The sequence below is a fragment of the Thamnophis elegans genome, chromosome 4 (genome assembly GCF_009769535.1).
Source record: "Thamnophis elegans isolate rThaEle1 chromosome 4, rThaEle1.pri, whole genome shotgun sequence".
In the NCBI taxonomy this organism is placed as follows: Eukaryota; Metazoa; Chordata; class Lepidosauria; order Squamata; family Colubridae; genus Thamnophis; species Thamnophis elegans.
The window spans coordinates 81,945,520-81,971,182 of NC_045544.1; the positions used below are offsets into that span (position 1 = coordinate 81,945,520).

At 41.3% G+C, this 25,663-nt stretch overlaps 1 protein-coding gene across 2 annotated transcripts in view; it reads right to left on the reverse strand.

The window, feature by feature from the left end:
- Window positions 1-25,663, reverse strand: part of LOC116507891 — a 74,073-nt gene that overhangs the window by 18,930 nt on the left and 29,480 nt on the right. The window contains exon 4 of one of the 2 annotated variants that reach the window (XM_032216277.1): window positions 6,667-6,720. In XM_032216277.1, coding sequence (XP_032072168.1) covers window positions 6,667-6,720 — 54 coding nt within the window. Of the gene's footprint in view, window positions 1-6,666; window positions 6,740-25,663 lie in introns of both variants that reach the window. The other variant, XM_032216278.1, reaches the window with a different exon arrangement.

Genomic DNA, 25,663 nt, shown 5'->3' on the forward strand with positions numbered 1-25,663 from the left:
AGGAAAAAAAGAGAGATGAAAATAGGGGAGTATTTTCTGTATCTAGAAATTATCTGATACATGTAAGGCAGGGGTCCCCAAACTTGTCAACTTTAAGACTTGTGGACTTCAACTCCTAGAATAGCATAACTGGCTGGAGAATTCTGGGAGTTGAAGTCCACAAGTCTTAAAGTTGACAAGTATGAAGACCTCTGATGTAAGGTGTTGGACACATACTCAATAATAGTCTCCGGATTATTTGCTAGAACTATAGCCAGAGAGACAGTCCAGTATTCCATATGTTTGAAAGAGCTCATAAATTTCTAGGATTATTTCTTTAAAAAAAATCTCTTTGTAGGGAAAAACATGTTCTGAACATAGCATTCCTTTTATAGAAAAAAATACACCTCAATATTTTAGCTAAGTTGTTTTTCTAATATGGAATTAATTCATTCTGGTTGGTTGTGTGTCAATAGGAGACATGCCAAAACAGGCAATCTACATGAACAAAATGTTGTATGAAATAATTAAAAAAGATTATCCCCTATCCTGCAAAAAAAAAAGAGTTGCACATGTTGAATAGCTTGCAAGAACCTCAGTTTATTTCAATTAAAAAACAAATCAAAACACAAATCCAGATGTGGAAGAGAAGAACTGCCAACATGTTGGGACTCCAGTTGTCAGGTGGGAGAAGAGATGGTAGCCTGGCACTGGGAACCAGGACTACACTGGAGTGGAATTGGGACAGCGACAGAAGAATAGCACCTATAAAGGTTTTGATTTCATGTGCATACTTGCAATATCAGGACTTTATCCCATGGTCTAAAGTCATTTTCCAGATGATTTCAAAAACTTGGTACAAATTAAGACCTTGCAACGGTTATCTTAGAGATCATTTTTATCCATGATGCACTCCCAGGCTACATGGCATTTTTAAATTCATTTTTGCTTCCACGTTTTTAAAATGGCATTGTTACATGGCTTGATTTACTGGGTATTACATTTGCAGCATTTAGAAGAAAAGCTAGATGTAGAAATTATAATTAGGGCTAGGAAAAGAAACTTCTGTTTCAGTTTTAGGTTGTAATATATTTGCTTTTGAAAGAATGATCGTGCACTGCTGTGAAAAACAGAGGAAACATACATAGGCATAGATCTCTTTCTCTAGAACAGGGGTGTCAAACTCAGATCATCACATTGTTGTCACATTGTCATCATGTGACATATCATGACTTTTTCCCCTTTTGCTAAACCAGGGGTGGGTGTGGCCAGCATGTGATGCATCTGGACCGCAGGCCACAGGTTTAACACCTCCGCTCTAGACCTAAGGATGCTATGGAGAATTGTGGGCCAATCCACACTAATCTGGGAATAAATCCCTTTTATAGATTGCATTTTGCCTTAATCCATAGAAATGTATTTCTTTCTTCCTTTACCTCAGAGATGGAAATAAGTTTTCCAAATCCTTTAAAATTCAGAACAGTTTAAATAGTGAAATTAACAGCAACAGTAGCATCATTTAGGATCTGTCTAGTTGTATTTAACTCCTTGTCCTTTAAGAAACAAGAAAAAAATCAAGCAGGGTGATAGATTGCAGAATGGCTTTCAGAAGTGAGTGTCTTATAAGTATAAGTCAGTGGTGGGTTGGAGGCGGTACACCCCGATACGGGCGTAGTGGAGCCTGCCCGGAGCACCAGGTACCGTTCTGGTATTGTGCTCTGTAGGGCCCACCCGCCTGCACGAGCTCCTTACCTGTTCTTTAAAGCCTTTGGTGCTTCCGCGCACGCGCATGGTGCATACAGCACCCGTGCGATGCTTCGCCAAGCAGCTGGAGCATCGCATAGGCTTGCGGAAGCATCGCTGGCAGCTACAAGAAATGTGCATGCCGCGTGTGTGTGCGCGGGCACTGTGTGAATCCATGTGGGCGACGCCGGGCCTGTTCCAACCATACCAGAACCCACCACTGGTATAAGTATAATCTTTATTGCCATTGTACAAAATAAATACAATGAAATTGATTCTAATATGAAGACGTGTTCTTGAGCTTTATTTCAGGAAATCAGAACAAAGAATAATCACAATGTAGTGAGCAGATTAACTTAATTAGTTCATTTCCAAAAAAACTACAGGAAAAACATGACATTATAGAAAAACACAAAAAAGTTCTGGTTTTTTGGCAGCAATCTGCTGTGCAAGTTACTCAGTAGTGATTCATTAGCACTTCCTCAGTTATCCTACATTTTTTAAAAAAGCTAGCAGAAAGCCCTAACATGAGCTGACTTACGCTAGCAATATCAAAAGGGCTTTGGAAAAAAAATCCAGACAGATGAGGATTCTGCTTCCATCATTAAAGAGAGCTATCAATTTGCAATTATCAAAAACAATATGCCATTTATTTGGCCTCTGCGCCAATCCATCCTCAAACCTTTGCCCCATATTCATGAGAAGTAGAAATCACAGGACGAAAGATATGGGACTTGAGTTTACTTATTAGAATTTTATCCAGACAGACAAATGGCTATCCAACATCTTCTTAAAGACTTCCAGTGTTGGGGCATTCACAACTTCTGGAGACAAACTGTTCCACTGATTAATTGTTCTGTCAGGAAATTTCTCCTCAGTTCTAAGTTGCTTCTCTCCACCCATTGCTTCTTGTTCTACCCTCAGCTGCCTTGGAGAATAGTTTGACTCCCTCTTCTTTGTGGCAACCCCTGAGATATTGGAACGCTGCTATCATGTCTCCCCTAGTCCTTCTTTTCATTAAACTAAACATACCCAATTCCTGCAACTGTTCTTCATATGTTTTAGTTTCCAGTCCCCTAATCGTCTTTGTTGCTCTTCTATGCACTCTTTCCGGAGTCTCCACATCTTTTCTACATCGTGGCGACCAAAACTGAATGCAGTATTCCAAGTGTGGCCTTACCAAGGCATTATAAAGTGGTAATAACACTTCACGTGATCTTGATTCTATCCCTGTGTTTATGTAGCCTAGAACTGTGTTGACTTTTTGGCAGCTGCTGCACACTGCTGGCTCATATTTAAATGGTTGTCCACTAGGATACTTTATTACTTCATGGAATAAAGGAAGTGAACATACATAATACTTTGGTATGGAGATTCTCAATCATATAGGTCATGGTTGTCCCAAAAGTGCTTTTCCAAAAAGCAACTAGATCTTTTTCTCCAACTGAAGAAGCTTCTTGGATGAGAAGCAAAACATTTTCAAGAAAAACAAACAAACAAGGAAGTCTAATTACATTTTGGAAAAGCACCTTTGGGATACATAATACTCCTTCCTCCTCCTATTTTCCCACAGTAACAACTTGTGTGATGAATTGGGCTCAGAGAGACTGATTGGCCTAAAGTCACCCAACTGGCTTTCATGCCTAAAGCAAGATTAGAATTCATAGTCTCCTGGTTTCTAGATCAGATTCTTAAGTAGTATACAAAAGTGACTGAAATTAAATTTCTTAAATGTTTACTTCAATTGTAGAATTATAGACTATGCAGAAATAATTCCTGAAGTGCTTTCATATTGTACACTTCTACCCTATTTCTTTATGAGGGATCAATATATCTATATTTTCTAGTTGGCCTATTTTAATACATAGCATTTAGAAACAAAAAAAAAAGAGAAAACACTTCAGAAACTTCATGAGTCCAAATCATTACTGACTAATAAACTGCAAAGCAAGTATGGTATTTTCACCTTCAAGTTTTTATTGTTTCTCCCATACGATGACAAACACAGTTTCTCCTTTATAAGGCCTATTGACAGAGCAGAAATATGTTTTCCCCCTGCATGGTTATCCCTGGTAATAAATAACTAATATTTCTTAATCACCTCAAATATATTAAAAAATCCCCACACATACATTTGGCTTAATTATCCAGAAATGTAATTCAAACTGCTAGCTATTTCCTTTAAAGTACTACATGGTTTGGAGCCTGGCTATCTTCAACTTTTATTCCAAATAGAAACTGCCTGCCCCGGAAATATTTTCTCTTAAGGCGTGGTGGGTGATGAGCATTTTGTACAGGAGGTTCCCTTGTGTGGAATGGACTCCACCAGAATAAAACCGGTACTCTCCCAACATTTACAAAGTGTTTACAAATTTGCCTAGTCCAAAACCTTTTGGGAACCAAAGCAGGTGGCTGTATTTGCACAACTTACAGGGTGCTAGTAACTTTTATTATTAATTCTGTTTGTGATGATTAGATCAGTTGCTCGCAGTTGTTTTATGGTTATTGCATTTCGTTACTATGTTATTCTATCTGTGTGCTTGTAAGCCACTTAGTGTCACAGTGATTTGAAGTGGCATACAAGCCTTCATAAAGAAAATAAATGGCTTGCGTATAAACATCTTCTGAAATGTTCTTGTGATATAATTGGGCAGTAATACAATGTATCATTGGCTTAAATTAAGTGACCTAGGAGAGGGTGGATTAAAAAACATGGATTTTGCAAGAGCAGAGTATAAAAAAAGGAAATATATGTTAATATACCATCATCCCTATAATAGGATTATTATCTTCAGTTATTAACTTATCCTACTAGTTTAATCTATAACATTAATTTATTCTATAACATACTAATTGATGTCTTTCTTTGGCTATCCCAGCTGAACTTTTCAGACATTTTTTTAAAAAATTTCCTAATTCAGATTATAAAAATATGAAAGCTTTTTTTTTCTTCATGCTTGGAAGTACTGGGCTTATTTGCTATCCTCTTTATCTGAAAGGAGGTACACAAAATATCCTCTGGGGCAATTAATAGTCTATCCTTGAAGAATTTTTACATTTTACAATTTCTACTATCCAGGAAACTATGACAAAATGGTATGTGTGTGTGCGTGCACATTTTTTTCAGGGCAAATGAATACCATGCTAAACATTGATTTCTAGAACATAAGCAGGGCAAGGACAAAAAAGTGGGAGCTGAAACTTACATTTTAATTATATTTACTGTATTTTTCAGAGTATAAGACGCATCTTTTTTCCTCAAAAAAGAGCCCGAAAAACCAGGTGTGTTTTATACACCAAATACAGCATTTTTTACCTTCCGAAGCCATGCCCCTTCACCAAAATGGCCATGCATACCCTTATGGAGGCTTTCAGAGAGCTCCTGGGGGCTGGGGAGGGCAGAAATGAGCAAAAAATGGGCCGCTTTTCCCCCCCCCAGCCCCCAGGAGCATTCTGTAAGGCTATGCATGCAATTTTTTTTTTTTTTACAAAAAACGGGCCCATTTTTGCAAAAAACAGACTCGTTTTTTGCTTGTTTTTGGCCCCCCACCCGCCAGGAGCACTCTGCAAGCCCCCGCCCAAGGCTATTTATGCCTTTTATTTGAAAAAAACAGGCCTGATTTTGCGAAAAATGGACCGTTTTGAGGAGGTTTGCCAAGTGCAAAAACTTTTCCCCCTCGCTTTTGGAAAGCTCTTTAACTGATTGATGAGAATTACATGGATCAAATGCTGTGCCAGCAGGAACAAAGTTAGGTGCTGCAGATTGTCAGCGATTTCCTTCTCCAGCACATGGATAAGTACACCTGGAAACATCTACCTACCTACTCTCTTTCTCTCCCTAACTACCTACTGTATTTCTCTCTTTCTCTCTTCCTTTCCCTACCTACCTACTGTATTTCTCCCTCTCTCTATCCCTCTATCTACCTACCTACCTACTCTCTCTCTCCCTATCTACTGTATCTCTCTCTTTCTATTTCTCTCTCTATCCCTCTACCTACCTACCTACACACACACACTCTCTCTCCTTCCCTATCTACTGTATTTCTATCTATCTCTATTTTTTCTCTCTATCCCTTTATCTACCTACCTACTTTTTAAAAAAAATTGTCTCTTCAAAACCTTGGTGCGTCTTATAGTCCGGTGCATTTTATGCTCTGAAAAATACAGTAAATATGAATTGAAATGGGAAAAAGTATCAACAACTTCAGATATGCAGATGATACCACTCTAATGGCAGAAAGTGAAGAGGAACTAAATAGCATCTTGATGTGGGTGAAGAAGGAGAGTGCAAAAGTTGGCTTGAAACTCAACATTAAGAAAACTAAGATCATGGCATCAGGCGCTCTCAATTTCTGGCAAATAAATTGAGAAGTAATGGAGGTAGTGACAGATTTTATTTTCCTGGGCTCCAAGATCACCGCAGATGGTGACTACAGCCAAGAAATTAAAATATACTTGCTCCTGGAGATGAAAACTATGACAAATCTAGACTACATACTAAAAAGCAGAGACATTACCCTGCCAATAAAAGTGCCTAATTCTGGGAACGATTGAGGGCAACGAAGAATGGAATGACAGAGAATGAGGTAGCTGGATGGAGTCACTGAAGCAGTCAGTGTGAACCTAAATGGACTCCGGGGGATGGTAGAGGACATGAAGGCCTGGAGGAACGTTGTCCATGGGGTCACGATGGGTCAGACACGACTTCGCAACTAACAACAATGAATTTAATTACATTTTCATTCAATTAATCAAGTTCAGTTAACATGATCATCCCCTCTATATTTAATTCTTTGCCCTTCCCAGTGTATGCTACTAAAAACCAAGAACTTTTATAAGGGAACTGGAAAGCTCTCAGCTATGGACTTTTGCTCTATGGAATGCTTATGATATTGACACATATGAGCGAAGGGAAAAGAAAAATGTATCTACAGCTCAACTTACGTGAATTTTGATGATCCTTGTCTTTGTACCACAATTCTTCTTAAACAGCATCTTCTAAAAGAGAAGCAAAAACCTAAGGTGAAAGTCAGCTGAAGCTTGAATAAGAAATATAACATCACCTCATAATGAACATCAGTGGAGTACTAGAAAGGAGCCTGAAGAGTGCATTAAAAGAATTTTAAAAAAATCCAACACTGAACTTAAAGGTTGTTTTTGCTTTAGAAATGGGGAGCAGCTCAGAATGACTGTGTCATCTCCAAATGAGATAGAAGAAAAAGAATAAACTTCTGGCTGCAAGTATTACCAGTTGGTATATAATAGGACTACCTTGGTTCATAACTCACCTTTTTAATGTTATCCTGTTATATTTTACTTTTGGATAACTAAGCTGCATGCCTGATGTGATTATCAAGATGCAATTCATTCTAAAAGAATCACAAGCATTTTTTCTATATGCGATTTTCTATATGTGATTCCCTAGATGCCTAAATTTTGAATATTAGTTTAGCAACATTTCCACTCTTTCCTTAAAATTATTTTACAGTATTCACTGGAGAAAAATACCATTAATCCCTTTAAATTCATGGCACAGGTTTAATTTAAAGAGAAACCAATAGTTTAAAAAATTAAATGAATGACATATACACTTTAAAAATTTCAAAGAACAATCGCTGAATTCTGCTGCTGCAAGACAAGAGATGTATACTCTGAATGTAATGGAAGTGAGATAATTAAAAAGGTACTATATAAAAGTTTGCCTGCCTTTTTCCAACTGCATCCTACTTGCCCATAGCTATTTTGTAAAAAACCATAACCTTAAGGGAGTTATTTTGTAAGACACCCAGAGTTCCTGTCAAAATTTTAAAAATGACTGCAATCTTCTACTTTAAGAATTCTTGCCTATTTGTCCTTGCTCATTATATTTATATTTTCTTCAGTGGAAGATGTGAGGAAAATATCTAATTAGGACCTTATAAAGTACAGCTAAAAACCTGCCTTTTCTCTACTCCTATGCATTTGCTGGTTGATGAACTGTGATCACTTTTTATGCAGGGCTAGATAGAACATTGGTATTATTGAATGCTTGCTATCTTTTTGTAGTGTGCCTCTTAAGGAAGGCATTGTCCTACTAAGGCAATCTAAAAAGACTTTAAAATAAGTTAATTTAGCAGCAGCCTAATGTGCCAAATTCTAGTAAGTAAAGCTCCTATTCCCCATGCCAGGTAAAAGTAGTGTCAGCTACTTTTCTAGATCTTTATTAGATTTCTATTAGCAACAAAACAAGATCCCACAGTAGCCAATTCTTATTCTACAATGTCATGTCATAAAGTATCTTCCCATTTTGTTAAGAATTTGCTTAAACTATTTATATTAGCCATAGTTCGGGATGCCAAGTATTTCTACTTGAAACTTCCTGCATCTGCTCTTCCTTATTTAGCAATGTGAAAGAAATCTGACATAGATTTGTAAGAGAATTGATCTTATAATGGACTGCACATTTGCAGTAACAGTATAAAAAAAATCTGATAATGTTTTCATTCTCATCAAAAATCTGCAAAAAGAGATGTCTCCTTGCAGAAAAGAAGTATGCGTCACAACAATTTGGATTAGAATAATTTATGTATATTAGAGAAATTAGCAGTAGGGAAATTTGGGAATGGCAAACTCCTATGAAGTCTATAGCTGACTTTTAACTGAAGAAAGATCAATACAATGAAAATGTACAATAGTAACAACAGATTTCTAGAAATATCCATATTTATTAGATTTGTATCTTGCCTTTCATTCAGAGTGTGAGACAAAAGGTATACCACACAATAATCAGGGATGGCAGAGAGTAGATTTGAACTTGGGTTGAACCCAATACCAATTCAACCCTTTAGCTAGTATACCACTGTCTTAAGCTTACTAAATCAGTCATCTCCCCACTTTCTGCATCTCTTCTAAGTATCTGCTTTATATGCATAACAACACACATTAATTTCTACTGTCATGCAGTAGAGCCATGCAATAGCTTCTCCAATCAGTTTCAAAAGTTAAGTGTGGCAAAGCCCACAGATATTAAATTTGTTTGTATCCTCTCTTTATTATTTTTACAAACAACTCAAGGCAGCAAACATATCCAACACACCTTTTCCTCCTATTTTCTCCACAAGAACAACCTTGTGAGGTGGATTGGGCTGAGAGAGAGTGTCTGCCCAAAGTCAGTCAGCTGACTTTCATGGCTAAGGCAGGACTTGAACTCGCTTTCTAGCCTAGTGCGTCACTACTAGACCAAACTGGCTCTTATCCTGCCTTTCCTCTGGGAAGCCAAGAGAGAGAATCTCCCCTCATTTTACATACTGTATGAACCAACCTGTGGGTTACGCTAAACGGGGAGAAGTTGAAGTGTTCAAAACCACCAGCAGGCTTCAAGTGGAGATTTGAATCTTGAGCTCCCCTGTTCCAATTTAATAGATTAACTATTATACTGTGCAGGCTCATTGTGAGGTAGCAATTCGTACCAAGAATGGTTAATATCAAATTACTTCTTTCAGTGTTAGCTTATTTTTTTTCTTGTATACCTTGGACTTCTAGTGTATACCTTGGACTTCTAGTTCTAAGAGCCAAGGTGGCGCAGTGGTTAAATGCAGCACTGCAGGCTACTGCTAGATCAGCAGGTCAGCGGTTCAAATCTCACCGGCTCAGGGTTGACTCAGCCTTCCATCCTTCCGAGGTGGGTAAAATGAGGACCCAGATTGTTGGGGGCAATATGCTGACTCTCTGTAAACCGCTTAGAGAGGCCTGAAAGGCCTATGAAGCGGTATATAAGTCTACTGCTATTGCTATTGCTATATTGCTATAGTGCTTTTAGTGAGATGGACTGGCTTTTTCCCACCAAGTCATTCAGACCTTTCCAGCAATTTTTGGTAGCCAATTTTTCTCTTCTTTCTTATCACTTGAAAAGCAGTTTCCATCCCCATGCTTCTTTAGCCCCTTTTTCTACTTCTCTCATGTGCCATAAATAAACCTGTTCAATTACTTATTTTCCCTGCATACTAAATATACTATTACTTTGTCCCTGTGGCATACTCAGCTTGAAAGTTTCAGAGGGCTGAAAGTGATTTCGTTGAATCTTGGAACATGGAAAATGCACAAAATGCATTGTTAAGTTATACCTCCTGAATCAACAACCATTATATTAATTCCATATACAATAACATTTAAAATTTCACAATCATCTTGTTTCCACATAGAAAACCAGTTTGGTTAAGGCACCAGGCTAAAAACCAGGAGACTGTGAGTTCTAGTTCTGCTTTGGCATGAAAGGTGGCTGGTGACTTTGCATTACTCAGTGTTTCTTAGCCCATAGTGTCAGGGCCAAGCAACAAGCTGGTTGGTCAATTCCTATCACCACCAATTAATCCATGCTTGCCGATCTGAAAAAAGCAGACCTGAACTTTTGGAAAAATGTTAGGAAGGAAAACAAATTGTTCCTAGATATTCTGAGAAAATCTATTGTGCTTCAATAAGGAATTTTCAATGGAAAAGTGACAAGAAGCATAGTAAAACACATCTGGGAGGCATCAGATTAGTGAAGAAATAAATGACCAAACCCTTTTATTTTCCAATCCCCCAAAACAATAAAAAGAAGCCCTTTCTTCTTGTCTTTTTAAATTACAAGTTGAGGGCAAGCATTCTCTCTCAAATTTTATTGAAAACAACACTTCAGACAACAATATTAGTGTAAAACACTGGGCAATTTTATAGCTAAGACTTAAGACAATTATCAGTTATTTTGCTACTCTAATTTTCTCCAGTCAAAGCCTACACACAATTATCTGGCAAGTTAGAAGTTGAAAAGTTATTTGGATTTGACATTCTTCTGTTTATTCCTAACCCTCACATTACTATTTCCATGTTGATGGAAATGATTGAGGTCGTTAGTAAAATAGCTGAATTTTTTACTAACTAGTCCAGATCGGAGTTGATGTCAATAAGTAAAAAATTGATATACAAAAAGTAGAAGTTGAGTGGAATAAATAATTAGAGGGTCCTATGTTGCCTAGACCAGCGATGGCGAACCTTTTTTGGCTCGCGTGCCATAAGGGAGGAGCGCAGGGGGGTCGTGTGCAGGCGTGCCGCACCCATAATGCAATGTGTGATCCCCCCAGTGAGCATGCACGCATGAGAGATGGTCCCCCCATTTTTCTATGCTTTTTTCTACGGCCACAGGCTCCAGAGGCTTTATAGGAGCCTGGGGAGGGCAGAAACAGCCTCCCCTTCCCCCCCAGAGGCCCTCCGGAGGCTTCAGGGACCTTCAGGAGGCTTCCCTGAAGCCTCCGAAGAGCAAAAAACAACCCTACGAGCAAACAAGAAGTCACTTCACGTCACGACAAGATGATGGTTCCATTTAATAAAAAGACTGAAGGCTTGATTATACTTTTTATTTATGAGTGAATTTTCTATACACAGACTTTGAATGGATTAACAAAATAAAATATAGGAAAATATTGCTGTGTTTCTTTTACCTAGAGATTGGAACATATTTACGGTACATTTTCAGGTGGGAGAAAGCCCGAATTGCAAAAAGCCAACCAATCTCCCTAAAAGATTAGAAGAAGAAAACAATCATGTGTTTCCCTTACTATATTTTCCACAAAGCTAAAATTTACTAGACAACCTTGGACCCATCAGGTCATCATTTCAGAGATATTTCCTTCTTAGGAATGTGTCAAGGAGCATTAGAAATAACAATTGAGTGACTATGGCTGACTGTGGTAGCATGACAGTACTGAAGAAGTCACAATTTTACCCAATTTCAATTCCATTTGAGTTATGGTTCCCAGATTCTCAATGTACTGTATAAATTAGTCCATTTGAAGACATTAATTCCACAATTGTTGCTCTATGACTGTGATGGCGAACCTGTGGTATGCGGAGCCATATTTGGTGACATGCCAGCCATCAGTTTGGCATGTATGCGTTCAACGGCCAGCTGATTTTTCGCTTTTCCGGAGCCTCCGGTTGGGCTGTTGGGTGGGGGGTTCGCCCTTCCTCAGCCTCCGGAGCCTTTCCTGAAGCCTGGGAGAGGCAAAAATGGACTTCCAGAGGCCCTCCAGAAGTCAGAAGCAGATTGTTTCTGTTCCGGTTGGGCTGTTGGGGCCATTTTTCACCCTCCCAGCCTCCAGAGGCTATCCTGAAGCTTGGGGAAAGCGAAAAACACTCCCAACGAGCCAACAGGAAGTTTGGAAACGATCTGTTTTCAGCTTCCAGAAGGCCTCCTGGGGGACCGGGGGAGGCCGTTTTTGCCCTCCCCAGGCTTCAGTAAAGCTTCTGGAGCCTGCGGAGGGATTGTGCGCATGCACGAGGGGGGGGGGGGTGTCACAGGTTAATGCGCAGGTGGGTGGGGAAATTGAGTGGGCACATGCTCATGTGTGATAGTGCATGTGCGGATAATTTTGGCATACCATTAGAAAAAGGGTTGCCATGATTGCCCTATGATGCACCATTTTGGCCAATTGAAGGTTATAAACAAATGGAACAGACAGGAGATTTTTAGTAGTATATAGATCATTTAAGGAAGCCACTAGTAATCCTTTCAGGTAAAAATGGGAAAGTGTCATTGACTTCCAGGTTAAGTGTGACTGAACAGAATGATGTGAGTTGTAGTATGACCCATCTGGAGGGCACCAAATTGCAGAAGAATGAGGCCAGCAAATCTGAATCATAAATCTCTGTTAGGGTTAAGCAGAGTAAGCTCTTCTTCTGAAATTGCATTAATTTCCTGTCTCTATTCAGACTGGAGATAACCCAAAGCAGCTGGTCCTGAGGTAATCCATTCTACTAGGAGGATCCAAGAAATCAGACTGGAGCATATTCTTGGGAACAAGAGAAGAAAAAGAATAAACCAACAGATGTTACTTTTTACAGTACTAGCAAAATGCCTAGTTCTGTGGCCATGGCCTGCCTCCCTCCTTCCCAAGAATCCCAGACAAGATATATTTAGGATGGAAAATTATGAACTAAATTCAATTATTCTTCACAGGGACTTCTAACCCTTCCCCTCAGAGCAAATTAAGCAACAGGGCAAGCATATCTTTGCAGATTAGCAAGGAAAAGCATAAAGCTGCACAGCATACTTTGAGGAGACATTCTGAGGCAGCCAATTCTCTCTTGCCTATTCAGTGCTCTGTTTTCCTCATTTCGTTCAGGAAAGTGGCACCAAATCACTCCTATGCTCACAAATAGCAGGGCTGAGACAACATTAACTCCATAGTCTGCTGACAGAAAGCATGGTATATAAAACAGAGGGTGAAATAAAGAGTGCTGAGCTAGACCTAAATTCTACATACTCCATATAGACACAGATACCAAGGTCAACTCTTTTTTTTCAAAATCAAAATTTTTCTCTAACACAGACAAGGATTCAGGGAACAAATATTTCACCAGCAGTGAGATGCAGTGATGGCAAAATACATACATCTTCCATTTCAAAATGCAATAGTCATGGTTAAAAGCATTGTGGGACTCCTAATTCTGGCCTGTAAACTCAATATGTCCAGCCCAAAACCATCCTTGGAAAAAAAAAAAAAACTCTACACAGAATTAGGACTTTACGATAGCAACTTCAAATTGATCCCATGGGGTTTTATGGCCACATGAGAGATTAGGTATTTGGTGTTGCCATGCTTGCTGCTATAGCAGCTGCATATGACCTTTAAGCTTAGATACCAAGAAGTAATGTTGCCATCTGAGCCAAAATAATATCAATTTAGTTGAATGGAGTTCCACATGTTTGGAACATCCCTGGGCATACCACCAGCTTTGTCTCAAAATCTTCAATCCTAATATTTAACTAACCCTGAAGTACTGTTGGTGGGTAATAAGAACAGGGTTTGCTTGATCTTTCAATATGCTTTGCAGGGTTAGCCTCTCTGGAGGAAATTCAAATTTAACACCACAAGTTTGGGTTGAAAGGACAAATCAAAGCTCCTTGAAAATCTCAATTACTTTCAACATAGCATTATTCACATGATCTTGCAAGATTCTTAACCAGAAATTTAAGCTTCACATTTACAGAGGCTGTAGGCACAGACTTAAAAATGGACCTAATAAATAAACAGTGGTTGGAAACTAATCAAGGAGATTAGTTCTTCTCAAGGAGAGAAGCATCCAGGAGTTAAGGAGAAACTTCCCAACAGTGAGAAAAATTAACCAGTGGAAGAGCTTGCCTTCTTAGGTGCTTCATCACTGGAGGTTTTTAAGAAGAGACTGGACAGCCATTTGTCTCAAATTGTACAGGGTCTCCTGTTTGAACAGGGGGCTGGGCTAGAAGACTTCCAAGGTCCCTTCCAGCTCTATTCTATTTTAAAACTTAATACTATGCCTCTTTCTAGACAACATCTGGAAATAGCTGGATTACACAGAAGTATTGGTGGATTTTACTTTTTTCATCAGATAAAATGAAGGGAGCACAATAACGAGGGGATAAAGCTGAAATCCATGGATATTTATTAGGAAGCATCCCACTCTGATATATTTGTGTAAATAGCTTTCATTTATATGACCAAACAACCTTGGGTGGCTACCACATTTAAAACATTAAGAAAAATGCATCAACCACAAAAAGAACCACATGTAAACACATATATGTTTTTATTCACATAAAGCACTGGAATTGATAAGTCCTATAATTGATACTAACATATACCAATATCTGGCCCAATATTCAAGGAAACAACCAGGTCTTCAGCACCTTATGAGAGGAAGGCAGGGTTTGCGCCATCTAAATCTTGGGGATGATGGTATTTCATAAGGTAGGTGAGAGAACAGACCAGGGATGCACATTGCAGGTACCTGAAAATGGCACTGTTTGATAGATGGGACCCAGAGCATGCAAACTCTATCTAATTTTATTGAAAATAAATGATTCTTCAAATATCTCGGTCCTATGACAGAAGTTCTTTATAGATGACAACTAGCAACTTGAATTTCTCCCAGAAGCTTACTGGTAACTAGTGTAACAGTACTGCTATTATATGAGTGTACCAAGGTGCACCCATAATGTTCTAGCTTCTGAATAGTCTGCAAGAGAAACGCCATGAGGAGCATATTGCAGTATTCCAGGCAATATATCACCAAGGCATAAACAATTATGAGCCAAGCCTCCCAATCTAGGAACATGCGCAAAAAAAAGAGAGAATGGATTTATGCAAGGATCTCCTAGCCACAACTATCAACTGCTCTCCAACTGTACACCAGTTCTAACTGAGGTAGTGTGGCTCCATCCATAACCATGGAAGTTACTTGATCATAGCCTGCTCTTCGCATTTCAACAATCTCAAGATATTGAAGCTATCTGGAAAGGCTTGAAACAGTATTATTTAGATGACCAGAAATTCAGCCAACTGTTGATGCACACTGGCCGACGGGCTTCACCAGCACCCTCATGTAGATGATTAAAAATCCTGTGGCGTTTTATAAATTAAAGCCTAGGACTACAATTTATACAATCAACTCCCACATTGAACCACCACAACATCCTGTCTACTCCCACTCCCAATACTTCAGGCAGTCCAGAAGGATATAATGATCAACAAATTGGAAAGCTGCTAAGAGAGAAGAAAGCATACCTTTCTGATCCCTTTGACACATGGCATTTCAATGTTTTACCAAAACCGAAACCTGATTGAAAGAACTGAAATTAAGCATGCCATTAACCAAACATAAAACCAAAGTGTCTGTGGGTATACTTCAATTTTTTTTAGTTAGAGTAATTGATGAAATAGTAGTCTAGAAACTGTAAGAGAAACAAATGATTTGTAATATATATTCTAGTGATTATTAGTTGGGGTGGAGATTGTGTGCTGAAGAATAATGTTTCTCCATTATATTTGCAAGGTATCATCATTCCCCTTTCTTTCCAATGTAAATTTATAAAGAATGCACATATAATCAAGTACATACTGAATTGTGAGTGTCAGCTCCCATTATAAGTAGGCATGCTGAATGGCTTCTGACTTTCAGCTTTATTTAAAAGGCCATATTAAGTATTTTGCAGAGACAATAACCATGACGTGATTGCTTAGAACGAGAATGGCTTATTAACACAGAACCACAACAATAAGAACACCTCAGGAGCCCGTCTGACAGCTATTTATACAGTAGCTGTCAGACGGGCAACCAAACAGCTGTCTATACTTCTCCCGGCACGTGCCAGGATTGCCAGAGCCAATAGGATCAACTTCCGCAGTGCTTTACTTGCGCTGGGCGTGAGTCCAAGGACGTAACACTCCTTCCCCCGGACCACGCATGCGTAGTCTTGCAAATAGGCTGGGGGGAACGCACTCGCTCAGACCATCTTAGTTCCTGAGTGGAGGGCGCAGGAGAAGGAGGAGCCCCCTGGCCTGCCAGCATTTGAAATGAAGCTGGAGGATCAACAACAACTGGAGACTCCACCCCTGGACCTTGGCTTGTAACTATAAGTGAGTTGTCCAACAAGAGCGCATCGGGAAGTGGTGTTGGTAGTTCCAAAAATGGGTTGGAGTTGTGCCGGTAGGCGGTGTCCGGACGGTCGGAAGAGGCAAAACTGGACGGAACACTGGAAAACTCTATGGCAGCACCGCGACGCAGGTGGTTCACATGGCGCCCCCATTGCCTGCCATCCTCGAGTTGTACCCTGTAGGAACAGGGCTTGGTTACACGAATCATGCATCCTACCACCCATTTAGGCCCCCCTGTGAAGCTTTGGGCAAACACCCTTTTCCCAACAGAAAAACTCCTGGTTAGCCCAGAATCATGGGAAGGCCGGTCAACCACATAGGAAGGGTGTAACCTGTCCAGAGTGGTCCAGTGTCGCCGGCCCATCAGGGTCATATGTTGGGCGAATAGATAGGCGGCGATTATTTCACTCCAACTCCCCTGATCCATTCGGCTCAAAGCTTCCTTAGCCAAGCGGACAGCCTGTTTGGCCTGTTCCTAGCTGGATGGTAGGGAGCTACCATAGCATGGTGGATGCCCATGCTGGCAAGGTACATCTGGAGGAGAATTGGGGCCCATTGTCGGACACCAACGTGTCCAGCAACCCGTGACTTGCAAACAAGGAAGTGAGGACCCGAGTAGTGGCTTCGGACATGGTGGGACTGCATTGGGAACAGCTCAACCCATTTAGACAGAGCATCCACTACCACCAGCAAGGTCACTCCCAAAAACGGGCCCGCAAAATCCAAATGGATTCGAGACCACTGGCTCGGGAGAACCTCCCATTCATGTACCGTGGCAGCCACTAGTAATGGCCGTGTCTATTGACAAAGCCGGCACTGTTGTACCCATGCCTCAATGTCCCTATCCATGTTAGGCCAGCAGACATAGCTGCGGCCCAAAGATTTCATCAGCACTATGCCTGGATGGCCATCATGGAGGTGGACGAGACCTGGTGGCGGAGAGCCAACGGGACCACAACCCGGGAACCCCATAGCAAGCAATCTTGTAACTCGGACAGTTCCAGGTGACAGCGGTAAAAAGGCTGGAGATCAGGTGCCAGTTGCCCATGCGTCCAGCCCCTGTGGACCTAGTCCATTACGTGGGAGAGGACAATATCCTTCCTCGAGTACTGGGCAATGTCCATGGCAGACAAAGGCAAGGCCAAGTCATCCACTTGGAGAACCCGTGACGTTGGAGCCGTATCCACTACGAGCGAAGGAAGCTAGCAATGGCTGAGAGCATCTGCATGTTCCATGTCCTTACCGGGGCGATGAATCAACGTGTAATAATATGCGGATAAAAATTCAGCCCACTGTGACACATGGTGGGACAGAATGTGTGGTGTGGTCCGATCCCCAACAAGTATTCCTAACAAGGGCTTGTGATGCGTGATTAATTGATAGGAACGGCCATATTAGTAATGGTGGAACTGCTTTACTCCCGCAACGGCAGCCAGAGCCTCTTTATCAATTTGGCTGTAATTGTGTTGAGCCTTTGATAAAGTGCATGAGTAATAAGCGATCGGTGCCTCTAAGCCATTGGGAGTGGATAGTCCGAATCCATGGAGCTGAGCTATCTAACAGACGGTGGAGGGACTTGGCCACTGATGCCTTATATGGAAGGAAAACAAAATAAAAATTAAGCAACCCCAGGAAATCCTGCAATTGAGCCTTACTGGTTGGCACTGGGGCAGCCAAAATTGCCTCAACCTTTGACGGGGTTGGATGGATTCCCTGACCATCATTCAGATACCTCAGGAATTCTACTGATGGGACCCCTAATTGACATTTAGAACACTTCAGCCTAAGGCCGGCTTCCCGGAACTGACAAAATACCTTCAGTAACATTTGGACAAGTTCTGATCAGCTGCTTGCAGCGATCAGGACATCATCAAACTATGGAATCACTCCAGGAAGCCCATGGAGGAACCACTCCATTAAACTTTGGAATAAGTCCGGGGTGATGCTAACTCCAAATTGGAGTTGGCGGCATTTAAAAGCACCCCAGTGAGTTACTATGGTTTGTGCAGCTGCAGTGGCTTTGTCCGCTGGTAGCTGCTGATAAGCCTGAGCAAGATCAAGTTTAGAGAAAACCTTGCCCTGTCCCAAGGAAAGCAATACATGCTGTACCACAGGAACAGGATAAGGGTGGGCTTGCAAAACTTTATTCAAAGTAGTTTTGTAATCCCCACAGATCCTGACAGATCCATCAGCCTTGATTGGAACAACTATAGGTGTTTCAAAAAGGGCATGATCCACTGGCTCTAAAATCCCTTGAGCTACTAGTTTATCCAACTCAATATCCACCTTTTCTCTAAGGGCCAAAGGGAGTCGCCTAGCCTTGAGCCGAATGGGTGCGATTTGGGTATCTATATTGAGTTATATCGGATTATCAGTATATTTACCTAGGGGGTTCTCGAATACATCAGAAAACTCCAGGGTTAGGTCTTTGAACTCATCCTCTGCACTGGTGGAGTTGATTCCAGAAATTGATAACCCTAATGCTTTAAACCATTCTAACTCAAAAAGAGAAGTTAGCGGTTTAGCCACAACCACAAGTGGTAGGCGACCAGCAAATTGGCCATACTGCACATTAAAATGACCACCGCCCCAAGCACAGCAAGGACAGGCAGATAATTGGCTTTGCGTCAGGGATGGCATCAGTTTATGCAGAGTGTCCCAGGAGACGATGGGACTTGGCCGAGCCCGTGTCGAGTTCCATCTTGCAAGGCTGTCCCTCAATGGTAACAGTGGTGAATCTTTGGATGATCGTGTTGCTTGGCTGATGCGGAGCTGACTGACCATTCAGGATTATCGTTGTCTTGGTCGCTGACAGTGAAACATTGATTGTGCGACTTATATGGTTTATCTAGGCGGCAGGTGCCGAAAATGCCTTCACTAGGAGAAGTTGAGGGTAAAAGAGCCCGGCAAATGTTCGCAAGGTGCCCCTTCTTTCCACACCTCCAACATGTAGTTGTTTTGAATTTATATTGAGATCTAAGGTGACTGCCACCACAATTCAGACAGCCTTTCCATCCGGTGCCTTTGGGGTTACTTCTATCGGCGCTCTTGAGGCAGCTGATATCTGCGGTCTCTTCAGGTTCAAACTCTTCCTCCTTGTCTTGTTGGTGGACAGAGGAAGATTTAGGGAAAGAAGCGTTATGTAGCTGGTACTTTTGAATGTCTGTGGTGGACCGGTTGGCCATTTCGGAGGTGCGGCCTTCGTCGTCCAGTTTCAGGGTGAGTTCGGATCTGGACAGAAGTCTGCGCTGGAGACGTATATCGCGGATTCCACAGATAAATTGTTCAAGTAAAGAATCGTCCAAGTCTGCAAACTCGCAGTGAATGGCTGATGCCCTCAGAGTGGCAATATAATTATTCATTGGTTCACCTTCACGTTGGATGCATTGCCTAAAGGCATATCTGTGGGTGAAACGGGATGGTGTAATGACCCTTAAGTCGGGCTAACAGGATACTCCATTGAATATCGTGAACAGGGGTTGGGGCTGCCAATGCACAAGCTGTGGCGAACATCTCTCGCCCACAGGAACTAAGAAAAACACCTATTTTCCTGTCAGCAAGTAGGTCTGTGAAATCGTTAGCTTGCAGGTAATATTCAAAGTGTTCAAGAAATGCTTCCCAAGATTCTTTCTCAGGGCAGAATTCAACAAAGACATTAAGCGCTGCCATTGCTATTAAATGAGATCCCACAATCCTTGTCGCCAATATGAAGTCTTTTGCGGAGACAATAACTATGACATGATTGCTTAGAACGAGAACGGTTTATTAACACAGAACCGCAACAACAAGAACACCTCAGGAGCCCGTGTGATAGTTATTTATACAGTAGTTATCAGACAGGTAACCAATCAGCAGTCCGTATTTCTCCCGCCGCGTGGCAGGACGCTGGAGACAATAGGATCGACTTCCACAGTGCTTGACTTGTGCTGGGCGTGAGTCCAAGGATGCAACAGGCCACAGTTTTCTTATCTTGTCAAACAGATATTCACCTCATCAGTAACATGGAACACGAGGTGAGAGTACCCAAAGAAAAGAAAAAGGCATAGAGACATGGACATACACTATTCCACCAAATTATGGTACATATAAAAATCATCCAAACTGTGAGAATCTAACACAATATGGGCAGTCAGAAGACTGATGAGAGCACCAGCCATGATCAATGAAAACGGCAGGGACATGTTGAGATATACCAGTTTTGCTGCTTCTCCCATTCAAAATATTTAATGGGAAAAAAGAAATTAAGGGAAATTCAGAGCAGAGACCCTACATCTGCTATGCTAAGAATCCCTCATCACATCTTCTTCTCATCACCACTATGATAATTCTCTCACAAGCCCAAGCATGGCAGCAGGAAGGAAAGACTAATCATAGAGAGGGATTTTTTTTCATATTGAAACAATAAGTGTCTCTGCGTTGGTAGGATGAGGGGAGTATAAACCCCCTACATTCACTTCTGCAAATGCTAGTCATTAGCACAGAACACACATCCAACCAAAACACCCCCTACAAAGAGCATAACAAGAAAAAAAAATCTTTATTGGTTCAATGGCTCCCTCTTCATTGTTGGGTCCGCCCCTGAACTGTGCTAAGGGTTAAAGCCTGCCTGGGTAAGGAAGGGAAACAGCTGCAGCCTGGCAGCTGAATGAGGTCAGGCCAAAGACACAGTGGCTATTGTGATGTGGCTGCAGCTTCCACCTACAGCTGACCATGTGGCAAACCTAGGGTAGGATAGGGAAGGCATGTGCGTGCATGCATGCTTGAAGAACTAACACACCCAATGATTTCTCAAGAAGCAAAAGCTTTTTTACTCATTCTTGAACTGTTGGCTCAAAGGAGGAAATGATCTAGTGTGAGACTTTCCAAAGCCAAAACTGTAACACATACCACAGCTGCCCACATACTCAAAAGTTTTTGCTTCTAGATACTGAATCTTTCTTTTGTGTGAATGTGATGTAATTTGTGCAAGCACATACCAGTTCTCCCCATAAGCACATATATAAAGCACATATATATCACCCATTCCTGGCTTTGAGTGCTCCAGATCTGTTGGACTACATCTCCCATTTGCTAATGAAAAATAAATAAAAAACCAATGCCCAGGTGTTTGAACATCCAACAACCTCTTGTTCTAAAATAATGTTCTTTAGCATCTCTTTACTTCTTAAATAAATATGCATTTTCCTTCATGGTCAGCATTTCCTATGCTCAGTTTGATTAAGTCCTAAAGTCAGTACTAGTGAGGGTTTTTTTAATGGTTGTCTTTATTGTCTGTACCTCTAACACACTAAAAGACACATACATCAGAAGTAGTTTCTTCTATTGCAATCCTCTTCCTTTCCCAAAAATGTGAAATGCAGTCCCAGCCTCAAAAATTTATCATCCCTGAATGCCTGCAATTCACATCATCTTTGATTATTCTTCACTCTAACATGACTCAAAAATCAGAAGGACAAAGGATTGTTCACCATGTTTAACTAAGATTTTAATCTTACATTCATGCTCTCAAGAGCTCCACAAGGAACAAAGGACAGTTTTTGTCGATGAATATATGCATGTAAAATATATCTGTATTTATTTGTTACATACTTCTCAAGCACAGCCTGCCTGCCATTTGATATTCTACAGCTGGAAATACTATTTCAAACTGTATTATAGAAAGATTAATATTTATTTATGAAACTTGTGCACTCCAGTTCTTCTGAATCAAGAATATTCTGTTTGAAATAAATCGCTTATTTTATACTTCTTTTCAACATTACACGAAGAATGCATCAAAAAATTTTAATAACATGCAAATTTCCAGAACATAAATATACAAGTTAGGCAACAAAAAGACTAATCCCTAGATCAATGTGCCGGGAATTTAGTTCATAAACTGGGAGACACCAGAGCAAGTCCTACTCTTTGGTAAATGGCTGGCTGATTTCTGAATTAAGCACATCTGGAAAAGTATCTGAAAGCTTTGGAAAGCTTTTTAAAGATACCCTAATCCAGGGGTGTCAAACTTGCGGCGTCATGTGATCTATCAAGACTTTTTTCCCCTTTGCTAAACCGGGGGGGGCGGGGCGGAGCCAGCACATCCGGCCTGCAGAACGCAAGTTTGACATCCCTGCCCTAATCCAAATCCAACTCTTTCTCCTCCCTCAATTTTACCTTTCCTTTGCATCAGGAAGGGTAAAAAAGAGTAACTACAATAATTATTAACAATAAACGAAGTGATAAAATACTAAAAAAAAAAAAAAAAAAATCAGACTGTTAATGAAGCCCAGACTGCTGGGAATTTTCAAATGTTTGTTTGGACTATTTTGGCTGCTCATCAAGACTTCATGTTAGCTTCCTTTTGCACAAACTTTCCTTTCTTTCGACTCCTTGGTATCTATCAGGCATTTGGCAGTTATCTGAACCTAAAGTATTTTTCCACAAAACATAATCCACAGCAGTGGTGGGTTCCAGACCCTGGCGCAGCCAATACACTGCGCATGGGGCCGGGCGCCCTAGATGGGCAACTGTGCTGCGCACGCCACCACCCTGCAACACCCAGCTGCTTAGCAGAGGTCACGCAGGCACTACACGCTATGCGCGCATGTGCAATGGGCCAGTCACTTTATAAACAGCCATGGTACGCAGGCAGGCGGGTGGGCCAAACGAGCCACAGTACCGGTACTGTGGCTGCTGCTCCCAGCGACTACTGGTACGGCCGTACCAGTCCATACCGTCCGAAACTTACCACTGATTCACAGAGTTGCCTTTAGAAAGGTTTATTAAGATAAAAGACTAGAAGTATAAGAATTGCATAAATGAACAATTGTTTTATTTACAGACAATATATGTTAGAGTGGATGTTTTCTGAATCTTTTTCTCAACGTCTCATACAAGTAGTCCTCGACCTACGTCCACAATTTGGTGCGCTCAGTGATTGCAATCCCAGCAGTCCCAGCTGCCATCTTAACTCCAGGCTCATGGGTCAAGCAGGATGTGGCTGGATAAAGAGAATGATGAAGGTCAGCAACATTAGTTGCTGCAGAGGGCAAAGGGCCAAAAGAGCATAGGTGAGGGAAGAGGACGGCAGATGGGAAGGGGGGGGGGGGGGGCTGAAGTGTCCCTGTAGTCATAGGTGCACTTGACTTTTAATCTCATGATGACAGGACTACTGCAATGGCTGTAAATTACTGGTGTCAACCTCATGGCATTACATTGCCATCGCATGATGTTTTGTGATGTTTTTCCCCTTCACGGAGCTGAGGTGATTATGGCTTGCGCGAGACGCATCCAGCCCATGGGCCACCAGTTTGACACCCCTGCTTTCAATGGTTGTAAGTCCCTTCATTCAGTGCCGCTGTAACTGAATGGTTCCTGAAGAAATGGTCATAAGTTGAGGACTATCTGGAAGTATCACAGAGGGAAAGCAGCTCTCTTCTCTGACTAATTACATAAGTCAACAGAATCTCTTATCAGTCTCAACAACTCTTATTTAACCTAGTGGCCACCATAACAAGATATCTACATAAAACTCAAGTAATCTAAACCTTGAATTATGAAATGAAATGATATGTCCTCTGTGAAGATTTATTTGCAAACTTCTAAAGCTTACAAAATTGTTTAGTGGGAGTCCTGATTTCTACATATTGTTCTGACCTAGGCTTCCTGATACAGTAAAACACACACAATTAAGTCCAAAAACCCTCTTTTTATTTCAAGGGCTATGAATTATATTCATTCACAGCCCGTAATGAGTTCCAGATAGTAGTAAACAGTTCTACAGCAGGCTGCCAAAGTCCTTCAGCATAAGGCTGATAAGCACACACCTTTACTTTCTTTGAAAACGCTGACGAAGACTTAATTGGCAATTAGCTTGGCAAGGCCACACAGAGCAAAGAGTCCAAATGTATTTTCAGAAGGTAAACTGACCAGCATGAACCAAGTTGCTTCCTGCAAAGGCTCATGTGCCTTTACTCCTCCTTTAAGTCCTATGGCAGGGGCCAATCACCTCCAAACCTTACTCCCGAGTCGTCCCTTCTGTTTGAACTGTTCTTGCCTTCTGGCAGCTCTGCGCTTGCGCACACTGGGAACAGGGCAAACCTGTTCCTCTGCCCCACTGTTGTCCAACTCTGGATGCTCCGAAGGCAGCACATAACTCCCAGATGGCCCTGGCCCCCTCTCTGCCTCCGACGTAGAGCCCTCATCCAAGCCTTCCCCAGACTCTAGGACTGGCCCATGTTTCTCCCCAACTTCCTTGCTGTCTGACTCTGCTGCGAGCTCCGCAGGCCGGCAGCGGACCACAACACATATACCACACAACTCCATGTGGTCATAATTCTGGTAGAAGAGTACCATAGAGGAAAGTTGCTTCTGAGGTGTTCATTCATGCAATGTAATTTGGATCAGAAGTGGGACATCTGCTTGAACTGCTCTTAGAAGAGCTCAGATGATGGCCCAATTCATTTGAGAATTACCGTTAGAAAGACTGCAGTCTTTAGAGGTACCTTGAAAGGCAAGGAATAAATACTGGTCCCAGAAAAACTAATGCCAGAGAACCCAGACAAAAAAACAAGAGAGCAATGTTGTTTAAGAGATGGGAAAAGGGTTGACAATATGATTTCCTTGCAAAGGTCAAGATTGACTTTCACTCCTGGTTGAGGAACAGTGGGCTGCCATTGCCAGGGGGACATGTGCAAAACTTCATGTTGTGTGCAGTTTGCCCTATTCCCAAACTATGAGATTCTATTCATTGTCACCCATGCCTTGCTCACCTCCCAAATGGACTACTGAAAGTTAATATAAGAAAAATGTGGGAAAGAAAAAGAAAGAAAGAGTTTTGCTATCATGGTGGTGACTGAAAACAAGTTGAAGTGGTTTAGTGAGAGCTGTGCCAGTCATGTAATGTTTGCTAGGCTTAGACTTGGCTGAAGTTACCCCATATAGCATGGTCCCGATAGATAAGAACCTCTATTTCAAACAAATACTGCAGCCCATTGAAGACCTGATTGTTTTTTGTCAGCACGGGAATGTGCTCCTTCCTGTTTTTCAATACAGATAATTCTTGACTTATAATGACAATTGAAAGTGGAATTTTCATTATAAGTCAGTGTGGTCATAAAGTGAGATGTCACATGACTGTACCAACTTAGGGTACAACAAGAAATTGGTCATTAAACCAAGAATTGGAGGTCATTAAACAAGCACGACTCCAATCCAAGCCACTCCAGGCTTGGTCCCTCCCAGCCCCAAGCCTCAATAAAGTAAGGGACTGTCTCTCTCCCTACCTGTTTTCCAGGGTTTGAGAGAAACCTCAGCCACCAGCCTTCCCTAGCTAGCATTATTTTGCTCCTCAGTCCATCCAAGTAAGCAGGCCAAGAAGCATCTGCTTCCTCCTCACCCCTCCCTAGAAGTTTCAGAAAGCATTCTTGAAATTGGGTGAATGGCCAAACAACTGCAAATGTAATTTGACTTAAGTATAAAACTGTGCATACAGGGACAACTCTCTTCCTACAACTGCATGTGTATGTTAA